Source organism: Neoarius graeffei, chromosome 6 (genome assembly GCF_027579695.1).
Source record: "Neoarius graeffei isolate fNeoGra1 chromosome 6, fNeoGra1.pri, whole genome shotgun sequence".
In the NCBI taxonomy this organism is placed as follows: domain Eukaryota; kingdom Metazoa; phylum Chordata; class Actinopteri; order Siluriformes; family Ariidae; genus Neoarius; species Neoarius graeffei.
The window spans coordinates 33,895,601-33,917,774 of NC_083574.1; the positions used below are offsets into that span (position 1 = coordinate 33,895,601).

Genomic DNA, 22,174 nt, shown 5'->3' on the forward strand with positions numbered 1-22,174 from the left:
TTGGCAAAACCTATGAGTCAGAGAGATGAGTAAACACACACACACACACACACAGCTATCTCTGATATCTATTAATTTTATTTGTGTGTGTGAGTGAGTGAATGTAAGAAATCACCAGACCCTCCTTCCATCCTTGTAGTGTACATTCATTCTTGTTTCCACAAACCGCTCCTTTATTTTCAGGAATATTTCAGGTGTTTTTTTTTTTGTGTGTGTGTGTGTGTTTTTTCCTTTTTTGTTAAAACAGAAAAAGTGTTATTTTCACATTTATAAGACTGAAAGAAACCTTATCAGATATGATTGAACAGGCATGCATTTTATTTTTCATTTTCCAGCTCCACTGGTGTCTGTAATGATTGATGTGGCACACCTGAGCCAAGTTTTCCTAGTCTATTAATGTAATCTGTTTCAACCGCCTTAAACAATCTGTTGGTCCCAAGCTCCCTTAAAAAACTTGTAAATTAGACTTAGTGGGGACACTCAATCGGCATAGCACACTTTAGCCCAGAATCCCTGCACTCAAGCATTCCATTAGCTTCAGCCTTCTAATAACAATGATTAGAGGCAGCAGGATTGATGATCCAGGGTCTGCTACAATAAACGTCACATCTATAGCTTGTCCCCCAAGCACAACACTCCCACTGCAGCCTTCTAATGAAACCATGCCCCCAGCTACTACAGTCTTATTTTGCTTCCCACAATCGGAGCATCTGTCTGACCTCTTCAATTTCCTATTTTCATATTTGGTCATGAACTTTTAACCCTCACACTTTTTACTAGCTGGTATCATCTATTCCCCAATTTCCATACACATCTTTACTGTATATATGTAAAGGAACAGAGAAGTAAAGATGGAAATACAAGGACAGACCATCACACACACACACACACACACACACACACACACACACACACACACACACACACACTAATTTACAGCTTCTCTACAGTTCCATATTGTACTTCTTTTCCAATTATACAGTTCAAATGGGCTGAATAATGGTGAGGATAAAAGGGGAAAATGAAGAGAGAATAACGTTCTGCTGCGAGAATTTCATTTTGCTGAACAAAAAACACTGAAATTATGATTGAGTGGACATTTAATGATGTCTAAAAAAAAACCTTTCTCATCTGATAGATTACATTTTTGGCCTTTAGAATCTAGTCACTGCTGGGGTTTAACTTACTTGGATAGACATACTTTGTTAAAGGGTGAAGTTATTAATCGTGTTTATAAAACGCAAACTAAAAACAGTAAATCATCTTATCCTCTTCAGCTTGTGAACCATTAATCACAACCGCAACTTATAAATTACAAGATGATATTATCTTTATAAAATAAAATAACTGATACAAACAAAAAGATGTTTCACTTTGAACAGATGCCTCATATAAAACATCAAAGTGGATCCATGTGGATCAGCGCCTTGTAAGCACATTCACATCTCTAATCATGTGTATTCAGTTTTTATTAAGATGTGTTTGCATGATTTTGTCAAGTCTTAATCACTGCAAATCTCTTCATAACTTTATATGAATGCTAATCACGCGAAACAGCACTGCAACACATTCACTGTCATTAAGTAGCAGATTTAATCAAGCAGATGATGAATAATTTATAAAGAATGCATTTGTTTTTACCTTGTTGTGATTGCCTTTACTTTTACAGTATTTGGGTATAACATAATGAATTTGTCATTCTTTCAGCTTCAGTTTCTCTTTCTTTTGAATTGATTAAAAACAGTAAATGGAAGACGATTGAACCCTTAAATAAATATACATAAATGCACATCCATTCATGCAACCAATCAGCCTGTCTTACATTTTAATATAAAGAAGTTATAATAGAAAATAATTGTGTGTGTGCGTTTCCACAGTTGACTCGGTGTGCGTCCTATACTATGCCACGGAGTCCAACATCCAGTGAGGATGAAATGGCTCAGAGCTTTTCTGATTATTCTGATGAGTCTATCTCCGGGAGCTCTAAAGAGGACACCATCTATGAGAGTATAAGAGTGCCGGCTGAGAGGCCACTGAGCTTCATGGAGGATATTCAAAGCAACGCAGTCGTCATCAGGGTCATTATTCCAGATCTACAGCAGACGGTGAGTTGTGTGTGTGTTTGTTGTGGCTGGGGAGGACTGAATATTTGAGAACTGAAAATGCCTTAAATATGCTTATTTCATTTCAATTAATGAACTTACTTTTTAAGGTTGATGTTAAAGTTTATTTTGGTTATAAAGGTATTTAAAATATTATAAAGTCAGCAAGGATAACAGCATTTTACATAAATATACAATTTGCATTCAAAATGCTTTATCTCAGTGTCCACAGTATGTATGAGCATGTTAATAGTCTGTGTGTACATTATTTTGCTCTTTTATTTTACTTAATACAGTGGTGCTAGAAAGTTTGTGAACCCTTTAGAATTTTCTATATTTCTGCATAAATATGACCTAAAACATCATCAGATTTTCACACAAGTCCTAAAAGTAGATAAAGAGAACCCAGTTAAACAAATGAGACAAAAATATTATACTTGGTCATTTATTTATTGAGGAAAATGATCCAATATTACATATCTGTGAGTGGCAAAAGTATGTGAACCTTTGCTTTCAGTATCTGGTGTGACCCCCCGTGCAGCAATAACTTCAACTAAACGTTTCCAGTAACTGTTGATCAGTCCTGCACACCGGCTTGGAGGAATTTTAGCCCATTCCTCCATACAGAACAGCTTCAACTCTGGGATGTTGGTGGGTTTCCTCACATGAACTGCTCGCTTCAGGTCCTTCCACAACATTTCCATTGGATTAAGGTCAAGACATTGACTTGGCTGTTCCAAGACATTAACTTTATTCTTCTTTAACCATTCTTTGGTAGAATGACTTGTGAGCTTAGGGTCATTGTCTTGCTGCATGGCCCACCCAGTTTATGGACAGATGTCCTAAAATTTTCCTTTAGAATTGGCTGGTATAATTCAGAATTCATTGTTCCATCAATGATAGCAAGCTGTCCTGGCCCAGATGCAGCAAACCAGGCCCAAACCATGATACTACCACCACCATGTTTCACAGATGGGATAAGGTTCTTATGCTGGAATGCAGTGTTTTCCTTTCTCCAAACATAATGCTGCTCATTTAAACCAAAAAGTTCAATTTTGGTCTCATCCGTCCACAAAACATTTTTCCAATAACCTTCTGGCTTGTCCACAAGATCTTTAGCAAACTGCAGATGAGCAGCAATGTTCTTTTTGGAGAGCAGTGGCTTTCTCCTTGCTACCCTGCCATGCACACCCTTGTTGTTCAGTGTTCTCCTGATGGTGGACTCATGAACATCAACATTAGCCAATGTGAGAGAGATCTTCAGTTGCTTAAAAGTTACCCTGGGGTCCTTTGTGACCTCACCAACTATTACACGCCTTGCTCTTGGAGTGATCTTTATTGGTCGACCACTCCTGGGGAAGGTAACAATGGTCTTGAATTTCCTCCATTTGTAGACAATCTGTCTGACTGTGGATTGGTGGAGTCCAAACTCTTTAGAGATGGTTTTGTAACCTTTTCCAGCCTGATGAGCATCAATAACACTTTTTTTGAGCTCCTCAGAAAGCTCCTTTGTTCGTGCCATGATCCACTTACACAAACATGTGTTGTGAAGATCAGACTTTGATAGATTCCTGTTCTTTAAATAAAATAGGGTGCCCACTCACACCTGATTGTCATCCCATTGGTTGAAAACACCTGACTCTAATTTCACTTTCAAATTAACTGCTAATCCTAGAAGTTCACATTCTTTTGCCACTCACAGATATATAATATTGGATCATTTTCCTCAATAAATAAATGACCAAGTATGATATTTTTGTCTCATTTGTTTAACTGGGTTCTCTTTATCTACTTTTAGGACTTGTGTGAAAATCTGATGATGTTTTAGGTCCTATTTATGCAGAAATATAGAAAATTCTAAAGGGTTCACAAACTTTCAAGCACCACTGTATATATGTTTTTTGATTGAACAAAATTAATAATTTAGTTCACTACAGAGTTTTTTTTTTTTTACCTGTCAAACCATAACATCTCATGATGACGTCACGGCTTACATAACATTTCAACAGTCAAACATTAAGGTCACTATAAATTTGATGGTTGAATCAGAATATTGAAAAATGAATGTCACACCCATGTCTGCAACTCCCAGATTTTCAGAGTACAATTCATTCTAATGACCTTCAGCCCCTCACATGATCTTCAGTTAAGCATTTAACCTTGTTCAGAATCACTAGACTTCTAATGGAACGCACACTCAATGAAGAACCTCACTTCCTACATGACAGTGCCTATTTGATGTAAATGGATTTTTATTGCACAAACTGACAAATATGGTGACCCTAGTGCCAAAGTTTACTACTACAGTTTTCTTGAAAGTGCGAAAGAGATCAAGTCTGCCAAAGACAAAGCATCTCAGCCCATTTCATTACTACGCTGGAAAAGCACTTGAGTTGGTCACTGTTGTTTAGATGAATGACATTGACATTAGGCAATCATAAGACAGCTCCATAGAACTAATTTACCATGTGTTTCATCACTCTACCCATGGCAGTGAAGCAGGTGAACTTCCCATGTCCTTCAAACAAGGCCAACAGTCAGCAACTAAATTTCTCATAGAGTTTCGTGCATTGGCTACTGGAAGCAGCTGAATCAAACCTCCTCTCATCTCTGTCTTCCACCAAAGATTGAGAGGGAACATGATCATAGTGTTGGCTTGCTGCGACAGCAGGTTGTCACTAAACCCCTCATCTGCCTGGCCAGTTGCCTAGACAAGCTCATCAACTCTGACTCTTCTCTTTGTCCCTGCCAACATCAATAGTGAGATTCCTGCAGCTCCATCATCATCATCATCATCATCATTATTATCATCCTCATTGCTGCCACTCGTATATGAGTATGGTGACTGAATGGATTAATGGAACAGAGGTTCAGCTATGACCAATCTGTTGATCATCTCGACACTGTTGGGTGGTGGCCTTCCTACACTCACGACGTGCGGATTCTTCAATAAGTCTGGTTTTCTCAAAGTGAAGAACACCATCGCGAGTTATGTTTTTCCAAACATGCCGATCCATTGCTAGTTGATCCCACTCGTTAGGATTGATTCCACATTTCAGCAGTGAGGACTTTAGAAGGTCCTTGTGCCTTTTCTTTGGAGCACCCATTGGCCTACAGTGGTGCTTGAAAGTTTGTGAACCCTTCATAATTTTCTATATTTCTGCATAAAAATGACCTAAAACATCATCAGATTTTCACACAAGTCCTAAAAGTAGATAAAGAGAACCCAGGTAAACAAATGAGACAAAAATATTATACTTGGTCATTTATTTATTGAGGAAAATGATCCAATATTACATATTTGTGCGTGGCAAAAGTATGTGAACCTTTGTTTTCAGTATCTGGTGTGACTCCCTTGTGCAGCAATAACTGCAACTAATGTTTCTGGTAACTGTTGATCAGTCCTGCACAGCGGCTTGGAGGAATTTTAGCCCATTCCTCTGTACAGAACAGCTTCAACTCTGGGATGTTGGTGGGTTTCCTCACATGAACTGCTCGCTTCAGGTCCTTCCACAACATTTCGATTGGATTAAGGTCAGGACTTTGACTTGGCCATTCCAAAACATTAACTTTATTCTTCTTTAACCATTCTTTGGTAGAACGACTTGTGTGCTTAGGGTCATTGTCTTGCTGCATGACCCACCTTCTCTTGAGATTCAGTTCATGGACAGATGTCCTGACATTTTCCTTTAGAATTAACTGGTATAATTCAGCAAGCATAATGATGGCAAGCCGTCCTGGCCCAGCTGCAGCAAAACAGGCCCAAACCATGATACTACCACCATCATGTTTCACAGATAGTTTAAGGTTCTTATGCTGGAATGCAGTGTTTTCCTTTCTCCAAATATAAAGCTTCTCATTTGAAACTAAAAAGTTCTATTTTGGTCTCATCCATCCACAAAACATTTTTCCAATAGCCTTCTGGCTTGTCCATGTGATCTTTAGCAAACTGTAGATGAGCAGCATTGTTCATTTTGGAGAGCAGTGGCTTTCTTCTTGCAACCTTGCCATGCACACCATTGTTGTTCAGTGTTCTCCTGATGGTGGACTCATGAATATTTAACATTAGCCAATGTGAGAGAGGCCTTCAGTTGCTTAGAAGTTACCCTGGGGTCCTTTGTGACCTCGCCGACTATTACATGCCTTGCTCTTGGAGTGATCTTTGTTGATTGACCACTCCTGGGGAGGGTAACAATGGTCTTGAATTTCCTCCATTTGTACACAATCTGTCTGACTGTGGATTGGTGGAGTCCAAACTCTTTAGAGATGGTTTTGTAACCTTTTCCAACCTGATGAGCATCAACAATGCTTTTTCTGAGGTCCTCAGAAATCTCCTTGGTTCCTGCCATGATACACTTCCACAAACATGTGTTGTGAAGGTCAGACTTTGATAGATCCCTGTTCTTTAAATAAAACAGGGTGCCCACTCACACCTGATTGTCATCCCATTGATTTGCAAACACCTGACTCTAATTTCACCTTCAAATTAACTGCTAATCCTAGAGGTTCACATACTTTTGCCACTCACAGATATGTAATATTGGAACATTTTCCTCAATAAAAAAATGACCAAGTATAATATTTTTGTCTCATTTGTTTAACTGGGTTCTCTTTATCTACTTTTAGGACTTGTGTGAAAATCTGATGATGTTTTAGGTCATATTCATGCAGAAATATAGAAAATTCTAAAGGGTTCACAAACTTTCAAGCACCACTGTAGTACCATGAGACAGCTGCGAGAAGTAGACTTGTTTAGGAAGACGATAGTCCAGCATTCTACAGAGGTGACCAGCCCACCTTAGCCGATGGCGCAGAATGATTGATTCCAGGCTAGATGAAGATGCTCTCTGAAGTATGTCAGCTTTTTTTACTTTGTCTTGCCATTTGATATTCAGAATTCGCCTCAAACATTGCTGATGATACATTTCCAATTGCCTCATCTGCTTCTAATAAGTGAACCATGTCTCACAGCCATAAAGTAGAGTGGGTATGATGATAGCTTTGTAAACCATAATCTTTGTATTGGATTGGCTGTCTTTATTACAAAAAAGCCTCTTGCTGAGTTTGTTGTAGGCTATTGCAGCTGCACTGATACGGCTTTGAATTTCCAGATCCAGGGAGGCATTGCTTGAGACAGTACTTCCCAGGTACTTAAAGTTATTGACAACCTTAAGTTATTCGCCATTGATTTGGATTGATGGAAGAGGGTCTGAAAGTGATGGATATCCATGTTCATGCTGAAACATAGTCTCAGTCTTGCTAATGTTAAGGGTAAAACCCAATTTACTATATGCTATGGCAAAGGCATCAACAGTTCTTTGCATGCCATCTTCAGAATCGGAGCAACCCACAGAGTCATCTGCATATTGGGGTTCTACAATAATTGTGAAGGATATTTTTGTTTTAGCCTGGAGTCTTACCCAGGACCTGCAGCTCCAGAGCCCATGCAAATCACCTATGTTGACCTAATCATCAAAAAAGTCAGAAGACTCTGGAAAAAGGTCTCTCTATTCAGACTCAGTCCCCAAAAGGCTTGATATTCTGATCAGTATGCGCTGCACTATTTCTCCAAAATAAATGCATATTTCCACCATAGTCCATATTTCAGATACTGAGCCAAAAGGGTGTTTAGCAACACCACGCCCTGCACCCTACTTCCTCACAGACTATTTGACTGTGCTATCAATCTGCTCTCAGGTACTATGCCACCTGACTATCTACCTAACTTTAACTGAAAACAAGGCTGTGGAAGAATACATCTCTGAAGCACTACAGCAAGGTTACATCAGACCTTCCATCTCACTTACGTCTGAAGGGTTTTTATTCATACAGAAGAGAGGAGGGGGATCCTGATCCCTGCATATATTTCCATCACCTGAACCATCCATCCATTATCTATACAGCTTATCTGTCAGGGTTGCAGGGGAAGCTGGAGCCAATCCCAGCTGACTTTGGGAGAGAAGTGGGGTACATCTCAGGTACAGTTAAGCCAGAAAGTCTGCACACCCCTTTCACCTTCTCCACGTTTTATTACATTACAGACTTATTCTACAATAGACTGTTCATTTTTTGTCACAAAATTCTACACAAAATAGCCCATAATTACAAAGTGAAAGCAGGTTTTTAGAAAATATGCAATTTTATTTTACTGACAAAAATAGGTTATTTAGGGGTTACATATCTGTACACACCCTTAGCCTAATACTTGGTTGATCCACCTTTGGCAGCAACGACAGCTTCAACGCATCTTGGGAAAGAAGCTACGAGCTTGGCACACTTGTTTCTGGACATTTTTGCCCATTCCCTTTGGCATATCCTTGCAAGCTCCATCAGGTTGGATGGGGAGCATCGGTGCATAGCCATTTTCAGCTTCTTACACAGATGTTCAATTGGATTCAGGTCTAGGCTGTGGCTGGGCCACTCAAGGACATCCACAGACTTTGTCCAAAGCCACTCCTTTGTTCTCTTGGCTGTGTGCTTTGGGTTGTTGTCATGTTGGAAGGTAAACCTTCGCCCCAGTCTGAGGTCCAGAGTGCTCTGGCGCAGGTTTTCTTCAAGGATCTTGGTGTACTTAGCTGCATTCATCTTTCCCTCTATCAGGACTAGTCACCCTGTTCCCATGCTGAAAAACATCCCCACATCATGATGCTGCCGCCACCATGCTTCACTGTAGGGATAGCATTCGCCAGGTGATGAGCAGTGCCTGGTTTTCTCCAGATGTCATGCTTGGTGTTCAGGCCAAAAAGTTCAATTCTGGCTTCATCAAACCAGATAATCTTGTTTCTCATGGTTTGAGAGTCCTCTAGGTGCCTTTTGGCAAACTCCAAGCAGGCTATCATGTGCCTTTTACAAAGGATTGGTTTCCATCTGGCCACTCTACCATAAAGGCCTGATTTGTGGAGTGCTGCCTGGATGGTTGGTCTTCTGCAAGGTTCTCCCATCTCCACAAGGATCCGCTGGATCTCTGTCAGAGTGACCCTTGGGTTCCTGCTCACCTCTCTGGCCAAGGCCTGTCTCCCCTGATCGCTCAGTTTGACCAGGTGGCCAGGTCTAGGAAGCTTCTTGGCAGTTCCAAACATCTATTTACGAATGATGGTGGCCACTGTGCTCTTTGGGTCCTGTAAAGCTGCAGCAATTTTTCTGTACCCTTCTCCAGATCTATGCCTTGACACAATCCTGTTTCTGAGGTCTGCAGATTATTCCTTTGACCCCATGGCTTGGAGTTTGCTCTGACTTGCACTGTCAACTGTGAGGCCTTATACAGTGGTGCTTGAAAGTTTGTGAACCCTTTAGAATTCTCTATATTTCTGCATAAATATGACCTAAAACATCATCAGATTTTCACACAAGTCCTAAAAGTAGATAAAGAGAACCCAGGTAAACAAATGAGACAAAAATATTATACTTGGTCATTTATTTATTGAGGGAAATGATACAATATTACATATCTGTGAGTGGCAAAAGTATGTGAACCTTTGCTTTCAGTATCTGGTGTGACCCCCTTGTGCAGCAATAACTGCAACTAAACGTTTCCGGTAACTGTTGATCAGTCCTGCACACTGGCTTGGAGGAATTTTAGCCCATTCCTCTGTACAGAACAACTTAAACTCTGGAATATTGGTGGGTTTCCTCACATGAACTGCTCGCTTCAGATCTTTCCACAACATTTTGATTGGATTAAGGTCAGGACTTGGCCATTCCAAAACATTAACTTTATTCTTCTTTAACCATTCTTTGGTAGAATGACTTGTGTGCTTAGGGTCGTTGTCTTGCTGCATGACCCACCTTCTCTTGAAATTCAGTTCATGGACAGATGTCCTGACATTTTCCTTCAGAATTCACTGGTATAATTCAGAATTCATTGTTCCATCAATGATTGCAAGCTGTCCTGGCCCAGATGCAGCAAAACAGGCCCAAACCATGATACTACCACCACCATGTTTCACAGATGGGATAAGGTTCTTCTGCTGGAATGCAGTGTTTTCCTTTCTCCAAACATAATGCTTCTCATTTAAACCAGAAATTTCTATTTTGATCTCGTCTGTCCACAAAACACTTTTCCCATAGCCTTCTGGCTTGTCCACATGATCTTTAGCAAACTGCAGACGAGCAGCAATGTTCTTTTTGGAGAGCAGTGGCTTTCTCCTTGCAGCCCTGCCATGAGCACCATTGTTGTTCAGTGTTCTCCTGATGGTGGACTCAAACATTAACATTGGCTAATGTGAGACAGGCCTTCAGTTGCTTAGAAGTTACCCTGGGGTCCTTTGTGACCTCATCGACTATTACACACCTTGCTCTTGGAGTGATCTTTGTTGGTCGACCACTCCTGGGGAGGGTAACAATGGTCTTGAATTTCCTCCATTTGTACCCAGTCTGTCTGGCTGTGGATTGGTGGAGTCCAAACCCTTTAGAGATGGTTTTGTAACCTTTTCCAGCCTGATGAGCATCAACAAGGCTTTTTCTGAGGTCCTCAGAAATCTCCTTTGTTCGTGCCATGATCCACTAATTAACTGCTAATCCTAGAGGTTCACATACTTTTGCCACTCACAGATATGTAATATTGGATCATTTTCCTCAACAAATCAATGACTAAGTATAATATTTTTGTCTCATTTGTTTAACTGGGTTCTCTGTATCTACTTTTAGGACTTGTGTGAAAATCTGATGATGTTTTAGGTCATATTTATGCAGAAATATAGAGAATTCTAAAGGGTTCACAAACTTTCAAGCACCAGTGTAGACCTATTGGGAATAAAAATGTATACCCTCCTTCAGTTCTATGTTTTTAGTTATTGGGGCCTAAATAACAATTGTGTGGTTCTCACCAACGATTATAAACAAACAAATAACCTCAGGTGACAACAACAACAAAAGATTTCAATATGTAGTATTTTTTTCCCCAAAAAAGCAAACCAACATTCAGAAATGAGGTGGGAAAAAATAAGTACACTATAATTCAGTAACATGTAAAATTCTTATCCAGCCATACAGTTACAATGCGCTGTGATCACTTCTCCCTCTTATTTAACTAAGATCCAGGTCTTTAAAGGGGTTTCTCATGATCTTTGTGAATGATTTACTTGAGAGATAAGAGCCAACACAAGTGAAAATCAAGCGAACTGTTGTTTGTTTACATTTCAACTTGCAGCGCTTCATTGTAAAGACACAAACGAAAAGCTTAAAAAAAAACACATGGGCAAAAACAATACAGGATTCTTTCGGCAGCGACTTGATACCGAGGCCCTTTACCCAGCCACATACAAAAAAGTTATAAGCCTCCATACTCTTCCACACTTTTATCTGTTTTGCAGTGTAGAAGGATGTCTGTAATACCACATAGTTCAAGATGTCAGGGAACTCAACTGGAGGGTAGTTTTCGAGATCGTATGACAAATCCTTCTTTCCCAGACTGTAGGGGTCGATTCCATTGCACATACCGTAGCAATCTTCTGAATATATCTAAAGCGAGCAGTGGCTTCTAGATTACGAGCATACTCTGATAAGTTATCGCTAGTTGTTGGCACTAACGGCAGCCATTTTGGTTTGCTTGACCACCAGCAGTTTTACCAGAAGTGAAATTGCTAAGAAAAGTCACATGACTTAAACTCAAGAATTTGAAGTTAATTTATATATTATTACTGGGAAAACCTTTATTTATTTAAAAACAAAGTGAAGTTAAGAAATATAAATGATACATTAAGCATTTTTGCATTGATTACAAAATACAGGGTGGAACAGCTGGTAGCATTGCTTCCTCACAGTCCCTTAATATCTGGTTTGTTCCTTGGGTTACTGTTTGTGTGGGGTTCTGCATGTTTTTTTTTCCAGGTTCTCCAGTTTTCTCTCACTGTCCAAAAATTAGCAGGTAGGCAGATGCTAAATTTCCCACATGTGAATGAGTGTGTGAATGTGTCATCCAACTCGGGGTGAATTCTCCTGCCTTGCAGCCAGTGTTACTGGGACAGACTCCCGACCTACTGTGGACCTTGACCAGGATAAAGTGGTTAGAGATGATGAATGAATCCATGAATTATAAAATATTATGAATGACCTATAAAGCACTGATTGGTCTCACATCACAGTACCTGAGAAGATTTCTGTCTTATAAAGGTTCTTTATTATTACCTAGACAGTGAAACAGTTTGTATATGTGCTTATGGCTTTCTCTTCACTTTTAAAAGAGTGAAAACTGGCTGTGTTTTATCCTGAATAACTTTAGAGAATCCTCAACACCAACCTTCAGCTTTTATGGCCTTTTTTTTTTTAAACAGCATTATAAGTAAATAAAACTGTATTCATGTCAGATATATTCACAGTGCAGTTGCATTCATGTTGAATACAACTATAACATTAAAATTTAAGATGAGATTAATAGATCTTAAAATACTATTTTCTTGTAATTAAATTAATAGTGCAATGAATAAAGCAAACTTAAATTCTTTGATGACCAGCTTAAGAATTTAGTAGCTTCAGAAATGTTAATGACAGGAAAATTACATTTTTTTCTTCCCAAACAGAAATGTATGAGGTTTGATGTGGACTTAACAGTTTGGGCGGTGAAGCAGCAAATCCTTTGTACTTTGAGTCAGAGCTTAAAGGACGTGCTGAACTATGGCCTGTTCCAGCCGGCAAATAATGGCCGAGATGGAAAGTTCCTGGATGAAGAACGTCTGCTCAGTGAATATCCACAACCAACTAGCAAAAGCATCCCGACTCTGGAGGTAAAAATGGAAAAGCTCAATTTCAGTTTAGAATGGTACAGTATACATCATGTACACTGAGGGACAATAAGTATTTGGACACTTTTGTTTTTGTTATTTAATATATTTCCACTGCATATATCCACATCAAATGTATACACAATGTTTTTTTCTTACTTTTGACAAAAAAGTATGCTATCATATGCATAAACAAGTATATGTTTTAAAAGGCTAGATTAAAAAAAAAAACCTTAAATGATGAAAAAAGTGTCCTGCAAATTGTACCTGGTATCATTATGAAAACGTCCTGAGGAACAACAGTTGCACCAGACATGATTTCACAATGTACTCTTAGACTATTGTTAAGGAAGAAGGAAGATTAAAAAAAGCCAACAGTCGCTGAAAAAAGAACTGCAAGACAACCTGAAAGCAGCAGGAAGAACAGTTGTTGGCTGCCTTCTGTCTTGAGAGACAATGGCAAATGCGCCGGGTTTGGGCACACAGCACCTGCTGTGACTGAAAAGTCCTATCTGCGAACCGTATGTTTTGCTGCAATTTGCACAGGTGAAACCACTCTGAGGTAGTATGCTCTGTGCACACTGTCAGCTTCATTCTTTCTTAGTCGCATGCAGTTCTCTTTTTCTCTCACTATTCTTGATACAGTGTCTCACTGTTTGCTTTCATTGCCTGTGGTCCACAGCTAGGGTCTCCCAGGAATCGCATTCAGTGTTACCTGCAGACAGGTCTTTCTTGCAGACATCCCTGTATCTCAGCTTTGGTCTACCATGAGGCCTAGTTCCTCTTACAAGCTGGCCATAAAACATGTCTTTCGGGATTCTACCATCCTGCATACATCTGACATGCCCAAGCCAGCAAAGCCTTCTGTATTGCAGCACGGTGTACATGCTTGTCATGCCAGCTGTTTCCAGGACAGCTTTGTTGGACACATGGTCCTTCCATGTCAGTCCGAGGATCCTTCGAAGGCAGCGTTGATGGAAGGTGTTCAGCCTCCATTCTTGGTGAGAATATAGTGTCCATGCTTCACTGCCATAAAGCAGTGTGCTTCGTACACGAGATTGATATACTTTCATTTTGGTCCTGATGGTGAGCTTATTGTTATCCCAGACCAAGATGTGAATTGTTATTATTGTGAATATTGTGCTTATTGTTATCCCAGACCCTCTTAGAGAGTCAGGCCATTGCTGTAGCCACTTTTCCAATTTGGATGTTAAGTTCAGCATCTAGGGATAGGTTGTCGGAAATAGTTGACCCCAGGTATGTGAATCTCTCTACTACATCCAAGATGTGATCACCAATACAGATGTTGAGCATATTACTGACATCTTGGGGCCCAGGACGTTGGTCTTCTTTATGCTAACTGAAAGACCAAACTCTTGACAGGCATGCGCAAAGCAGTCAAGCATTCACTGTAGGTAGGTTCACTGTGGGCTGCTAGGGCAGCATCGTCAGCAAATAACAGCTCCCTGATCAGTACGTGGTGCCATTTAGTTTTCGCTCTGAGACAGGAGAGCTTAAAGAGGTTCCCATTGCTCCTAGTGTGGATGTATATTCTGTCCTCTGAAAGTTTGAAACTTTTACCTCCAGCAGGAACACAGAGAACAACTTCACCCAAATCATTTCTTTATTAAAAAAATAAAATTTAAAATAAAAAAAAAACAGAGATGCATGTTGGAACAAAATACTCTGGTCAGATAAGACAAAATTAGAGCTCTTTGCTGCAAAATTCTCAATTCTGCAAAATCCTAATCACTTCTTACCACAGAATTTTTGAAGCTGTAATTGCCAACATCTTTGCAACAAAGTACTAATACTGTCATTTGTGGTAATACTTGTCCAAATACTTGTTTCCTTATCAATTTCATTTTTTAAACATATCTGTTTAAATTTTGAGTGGATATATGCTGTGGAAGTATATTAAATAACAACAGCAAAAACAACAACAACAACAACAACAGCAAATAATAATAATAATAATATTTGCAGTATTTTCCTTCACTTTAACAGGAAGTACAGTATACAGTATGTGAAGCAGTATATACTTACATACTGTCGAGCAGTTGTTGTATACTTGCATATAGATATACTTTAATGCCCATCTTGCACCCTAAAATGCAAGCCGAAAATGGCTGGTGACTCACAGTTGAGACTTAATACCATACTACATTGATGTATTAGTGTTAGAAAAAAAAACAGCCAGTATAAGCACCTAAAAATGCAGTCAGTTCATGTAAGGAAAGGTAGTGGATCAGAGGAAGGAAAGGGGTGAGGTGGAATATTTTAATAATTTTGTTAGTCTGACTTCCTGATATTGCAATTTGACATGAACTTTTTTTTTGCTGTAAATAATGCAGGGGTTTACTGAAAATCAGTAAAAACTGTCAGATAATAAGAACTAATTAATCTGCTTATATAAGTCAAATGTGTTAAAAATAAGTGAAATTATACTTGCACTTCTAAAATAGAGCCCACAGCCAGCAAATAACTGCAGTGTTCTCTGGTCTTTTTTACAGTTTCGGTATAAAAGCAGAGTGTACAAGCAACCCAATGTAGATGAGAAGCAAATTGCCAAATTACATACCAAGGTAAGCAAGCATACATGCTTCATGGCACTATAAGGCCATTTTACACCACACTGCAAAAACCCGGCTTACAAAAACAAGAAAAAAAGGAATAAAATTAGGAATATTTTATTTAAAATAAGCAAAATTATCTGCCAACAGAACAAGAAAATTTGACTTGACAAGATTTTTAAAAACAAGTAAATATATCTAGCTTTAGAAACCCCACAGATGTCTTAAAACTAGTGTATTTATACTAAAAACAAGTAAAGTTGTACTACTCATTTTAACATGATAGATACTTTGTCCCCCAACCAACAGTTTGACTATTTCATCTGGGCATATTGGTGTGCTCTGTTTAAGTAAGTGTTTATACCAACTGAGACCGCCAAATAAATCAAAATCAAAACAACAAACCAATCCATTTTGTAGCCTATTTTTGTTCCCAGATTGACAATACAACAATCCATTTAATTTAGTTATCTGTTTTGTGTTAAGAGATTAAAAGAAAGGATAAGATGCTTGAAATAAGAAATTCTGACTTTGACAAACTTGTCATGGTTAATATAACACCGATGAAATTATGGTAATTCTCATTTTAAGACAGAACTTACTCATAACCAGTAATAAAATCTCAATAACAAGTTATAATACCTTATTAAGATAATTGAGGGAAAAAATGCTTAAAGTAAGTGAAATACTCTTACACAAAACCTGCCTGGAAAGGAGAATTATCTTGGCAGACAAATAACAAGCATATTTTGTCTTGATTTAAGATATTTAATCTTGGTTAGATTTTACTTTTTGCAGTGCAGTAGTTATGCCTGCAATTCAGAAAACCTATTTTTGCCATGTATCACAAATCAAACACAGCATAGTGCTGGCAGGCCACAAAGTCAAGTTCAGCCCTCAATCCCAACTACATCAGCTGACTACAGCTGATCTCAAACCAGCCCACATCAGCTCAGCTGATTCTCTTCTATGCTTTCTATCGGCATATCTCTCATAGAGCACCTTATTTAAACTGCTTTAACCTGCCTACCTTTCCTCTGCAAGCCATTTTGCAACCCACCTCCACCCCAGCTCCTCGCCTTTTATGCTGACTGACCTTAATCAATGTCATTTCTGTATCACTGATGCCTGCTCACAACCCTGCAAACTTACATGCTCTCTGCTGCTTACTATACATGATCTGGGTTAGCTAAGTCCACGTAAATAAATAAATAAATAAATAAATAAATAAATAAAAATTGCTCCTGTTCTCCCTGCTTTAGCCTTACCATGTAGGCACACTGTAGGGCAGGGAGGTGTGCTCTCCATGCCCCAAAGCTTTCCACATATGCACATGGAAGGGCAGGGAGATCCCAAAACAGAGCCACCCACAAATACAACTTGTTGCAAATACTGCAAATGTAAATAAAGTTTATTTGATGAAAGTGGTCCTGACAGAAACAGCATACAGTGCTATATCTAGGTAGAAAGATTACACAATACCATATTGATGTTATATTGTGTAGTCTAGGCCAATTGTCAAAAAAGGACTATAGTAGTCATACTGCAGCAGTCCAAGAAGTTGGTCATAATTCCAAACTCACTGAAAGCTTGCAGTTTACAGATATTTGCACATTGTAATTACCAACCCACTATTGCTCCATGTTCTATCTACACGATGCTTTTAAGTCATAGTGTGAACTGAAAACCATCGTGGTGTGGTTCCTGGTTTGCCATATGTAGTATGTGGCTTCTGGTTTAAAATAGGCTTCACTATTCACATTTACTGTCTTCCAGGGCTATAAGTCAACTTTTTGATGTGGTATCACTGATAGTAGAAAAAGGGACTGTTGTAGGAATTGTTATACAAAATTCAAAAATAGTTTTTAAAAAAAGCAAATAAAAAGATTATATTCATATTATTACTAATACTTCCTTCAAGTTACTGGTATAAGTAATTGTTTTAACTGTGAAAACAAAGAGAAAATGTTTGTTGTCCCCCCCCCCTTTTTTTCCTTGTACACATATAAATTGTTGGCAGAATATTTCTTGCTTTCACCAAAACATTAAGTTTCAGTTTTGTTTATCAACTGTCCATGGGAAATGTGGGTCAAGGTAAAGTAAAAGCTCAAAATAGGTCAAATCCCTATGCTATTTACTGTAACTAGCACAATGAACCACATTCCGTTAAAACACTCCCCTACAGTACACAGAGAGAATAGTACACTTATACTCTGTGTGTGTGTGTGTGTGTGTGTGAGAGAGAGAGAGTACACACACACACACACACATATATATATATATATATATATATATATATATATATATATATATATATATATATATATATATATTTGGGTCCGTCTCAGAAACTGGTCTCTCATTTGGGACAATATGGTCAAAAAATAAATTTTCTAATTTTACTATTTTTTTTGCATTTACCGAACACTCAATGTTTCTTTTGTCATGTTAAATAAGAATAAAGATAGTATCTTGCTTTATCTGGCCTCCACTGTGGAAATTTTTTTTGACTACAATTCAAATGCTTTTGTAAAATTGATTTTTATATAAAATAACTAGATCATGAAGAATTAAAGCCCCTCCTTCACAGATGAGTGAAAATATTGAATAAATTTCCTCTTTTTGATTGCTTGGGTTAAAAATGCCAAGTTATGATGACTGAATTGATTATTCACTTAAATATTAATAATATGATACATTTTGGGTATTTGATATGGCAAAATAGGACACAATGGAAAAATCAAGAACACACCGGAAAGATGAGAATAACGGCGGTGGTAAAAGAACAGCTGAAGGTCGCGTACGTGGTCTCTGTGTAACAGAAAGACTGCAAATGGAAGCACGGTCAACTTCTAACTGCTGGAGTGGAAAATTCCATTCTACACATGCAAATTGTTAATGTGTGTCCTTCCCCACACACAAATAACACGCTACGGTAAAAAATAGACCACAACTTATTTTATAGCTCAGAAATTCATACAAGACCAGCTACCATCGTAACATATTCTGTAGGAAACATATTCTATACCTAACTTTCAGCTTTCGTTTTAAAAAACAAAATCGTAGACTTATAACTAAATTTTTATATTGCGTAGTGATTTTAAGTTGCTACTTTTGGTGAGGTAGTGACCTTGACCCTGAGGCTTTCCATTTAGATCAAAACACACGATCGTATTGATTTTGGATATGCAGAAAATGGAGTTACAACGGTAAATTAAGGTCAGGACTTTGACTTGGCCATTCCAAAACATTAACTTTATTCTTCTTTAACCATTCTTTGGTAGAACGACTTGTGTGCTTAGGGTCGTTGTCTTGCTGCATGACTCACCTTCTCTTGAGATTCAGAGGCTGTCCACACGGCAATGGATTCAGGTGAATCTGATAAAATTGTTTATCGTTTCGGCCTGGCATCCACACGGCACCGGCGTTTTGGGTGCCCCAAAACAATATTTTTTGAGAACGGGTTCCAGAGTGGAAAAATCTGGCAATGGCGCCGTTGCAAAGTCGTCTGGATGAGTAGAACGGATTTGTTAACGATGACGTCACAACCACATGACTAGAACAAGCAGCACTCTCGCTGTTTTGTATGAACCACTGCATTGCATTCACTTTTGTATACAGCTTTTCTTTTAAATAAACAAGTAACTGAACCATTTCTTGAATTTATTTTTTTATTGGATAAGACTGCTTTTCAAAATGTTCACACACAATATAAAAAGTTATATAAATTATATAAAAATGCTTTTCAAAATGTTCACACACAATAAGAAAATTAAGTTATATAAAACTATGCACACTAATAAAACTAATTTTACACACAGAAGGCACGATTTCCTCGCGTAGTCGCAGCCATCTTCTTGTTGTTGTGTGTTTGTTCCTGTGAGTGCTTCACGCCGGGTAGAGGAAGGGGTTTATGCGCATGCGTCCTACTTCTTCTATTGTTCTGGTGTCTCCGATGGGACTGTCTTACAGCGCACATAGAGGTGTGGCATGTGTATTGCATCGTTTTCAGCAAGCGTTGCGTTGCCATATGTACCTGATATTTTACTGATCCGTTGCCCACGTGGACACAATATTTTTTTTTAATAAAATCTCATTGCCGTTGTCGTGTGGATGTAGCCTCAGTTCAGGGACAGATGTCCTGACATTTTCCTTTAGAATTCACTGGTATAATTCAGAATTCATTGTTCCATCAATGATGGCAAGCCATCCTGGCCCAGATGCAGCAAAACAGGCCCAAACCATGATACTAGCACCACCATGTTTCACAGATGGGATAAGGTTCTTATGCTGGAATGCAGTGTTTTCCTTTCTCCAAAAATAATGGTTCTCATTTAAACCAAAAAGTTCTATTTTGGTCTCATCCATCCACAAAACATTTTTCCAATAGCCGTCTGGCTTGTCCACATGATCTTTAGTAAACTGCAGACGAGCAGCAATGTTCTTTTTGGAGAGCAGTGGCTTTCTCCTTGCAACCCTGCCATGCACACCATTGTTGTTCAGTGTTCTCCTGATGGTGGACTCATGAACATTAACATTAGCCAATGTGAGAGAGGCCTTCAGTTGCTTAGAAGTTACCCTGGGGTCCTTTGTGACCTCGCCAACTATTACACGCCTTGCTCTTGGAGTGATCTTTGTTGGTCAACCACTCCTGGGGAAGGTAACAATGATCTTGAATCTCCTTCATTTGTACATAATCTGTCTGACTGGATTGGTGGAGTCCAAACTCTTTAGAGATGGTTTTGTAATCTTTTTCAGCCTGATGAGCATCAACAATGCTTTTTCTGAGGTCCTCAGAAATCTCTTTTGTTTGTGTCATGATACACTTCCATAAACATGTGTTGTGAAGACCAGACTTTGATAGATCCCTGTTTTTTAAATAAAACAGGGTGCCCACTCACCTGATTGTCATCCCATTGATTGAAAACACCTGACTCTAATTTCACCTTCAAATTAACTGCTAATCCTCGAGGTTCACTTACTTTTGCCACTCACAGATATGTGATACTGGATCATTTTCCTCAATAAATAAATGACCAAGTATAATATTTTTGTCTCATTTGTTTAACTTGGTTCTCTTTATCTACTTTTAGGACTTGTGTGAAAATCCGATGATGTTTTAGGTCATATGCAGAAATATAGAAAATTCTAAAGGGTTCACAAACTTTCAAGCACCACTGTAGCTAGTTAGACTTATGAACAACAAATTGCAGAGAGGGTTGAAAATAATCAAACGGAGCTTACAAATTACTTACAATTTATTTGTCATATTTCCAAATTATACCACCACTGCAGGCTACAAGCAATTCCAACTGGCACCAGTATGTCTAAGTTCGAGATGCCACCCATGTTCAGTCCAGATTTACTGATTGGCAATTGGGTACAAGGTTCCACCCCTTTGAGAGGTTTAACAGTCATCATCAGATGAAGGCATGTGTCCAGACAGGACAAATAAAGGATAGATAGATAGACAGGTACATCAGGACAAAGACAAATAGATTAAAAAACAGCTTCTTTCCAAAAGCCATAACCGCCCTGAACTCGGATATGCTCTGACTTTATTTTATTTTACTATTTTACTAATTTATAAATGTGCAGTACTTTATAAGGTGACTCTCTATGCAATACTTTTATAATGTGCAATACCACACTCCATAATGTGAAACGTAACACATGCACCTCAGGACTGTGCACCTTACACACAACACATACACCTCAGGACTGTGCACCTTACACACAACACATACACCTCAGGACTGTGCACCTTACACACAGCACATACACCTCAAGTCTGTGCACCTTACACATAGCACATACACCTCAGGACTGTGCACCTTACACACAGCACATACACCTCAAGTCTGTGCACCTTACACACAACACATACACCTCAGGACTGTGCACCTTACACACAACACATACACCTCAGGACTGTGCACCTTACACACAACACATACACCTCAGGACTGTGCACCTTACACACAGCACATATACCTCAAGTCTGTGCACCTTACCTTACCTTGAAATGATTCATAATGTGTAATATTTTATCTTATAATATGACTCTGTCATGGTCCTACCTGTGGGCTTCTCTCTTCAGGTAACATCTCCACTCAGCATTACCGGCCACGCCCGCACTCACTTCCTCTTATTATCTTTCAGTGACTGTCATTGGCTGTTGCCGATCACCTGCTTCCCCCCTGTGTGTATTTAAGCTGCAGTCCTCCCAAGCTTCTGTGTCAGATCGTCTGCAACTCTCAGCCTGATAACCTGCTCTGTGTTCCAACTACTCTGACTCCTGAAATTATCCTGTTCCGTCTGATTCTGTCTGCTCTCCAGCCCCGGTAACCTGATCTGCCTTCCGTTCTGTCGACTCTGCCTCTTGCCTGCCTCTCCTGTACCTTCGCCTGATCTCCAGCTCGCTTAGCCCTGCTGCTCACCTGCCTCTCCATCTGCCTGGTCCTGCTCTCTAACTCCTGCCTGCTGTGGTACTGCTTGCTGGGAGACTGCCTGAAACCCAAGTACTGTTACCCTACAGCCACACCTCTCTGACTACGCCTGATCCCGTCAGATCTCAGCTGCTAAGCAGGGTTGGGTCTGGTCAGTACTTGGATGGGAGACCTCAGACGTCACCACCAGCCATCCTTGCCTCTCAGTTCTCCTGCCACTGGACTTCACCCACACACATTCTCCCTTTTCCCCTGTTATTAATAAACTGTGGTTTGAGCGCATTTGATCTCCTCTCTGGTCCCTGACAGAACGATCTGACCACTACATGGAG

At 39.2% G+C, this 22,174-nt stretch overlaps 1 protein-coding gene across 1 annotated transcript in view; it reads left to right on the forward strand.

The window, feature by feature from the left end:
* The first annotated feature begins 1,901 nt into the window (after positions 1-1,901).
* LOC132887853 (SH3 and multiple ankyrin repeat domains protein 2-like) overlaps positions 1,902-22,174 on the forward strand; it is a 264,197-nt gene continuing 243,924 nt past the window's right edge. Inside the window, exons 1-3 of the mRNA XM_060923589.1 lie at positions 1,902-2,105; positions 12,620-12,823; positions 15,334-15,405. Coding sequence (XP_060779572.1) covers positions 1,902-2,105; positions 12,620-12,823; positions 15,334-15,405 — 480 coding nt within the window. The remainder of the gene's footprint in view (positions 2,106-12,619; positions 12,824-15,333; positions 15,406-22,174) is intronic.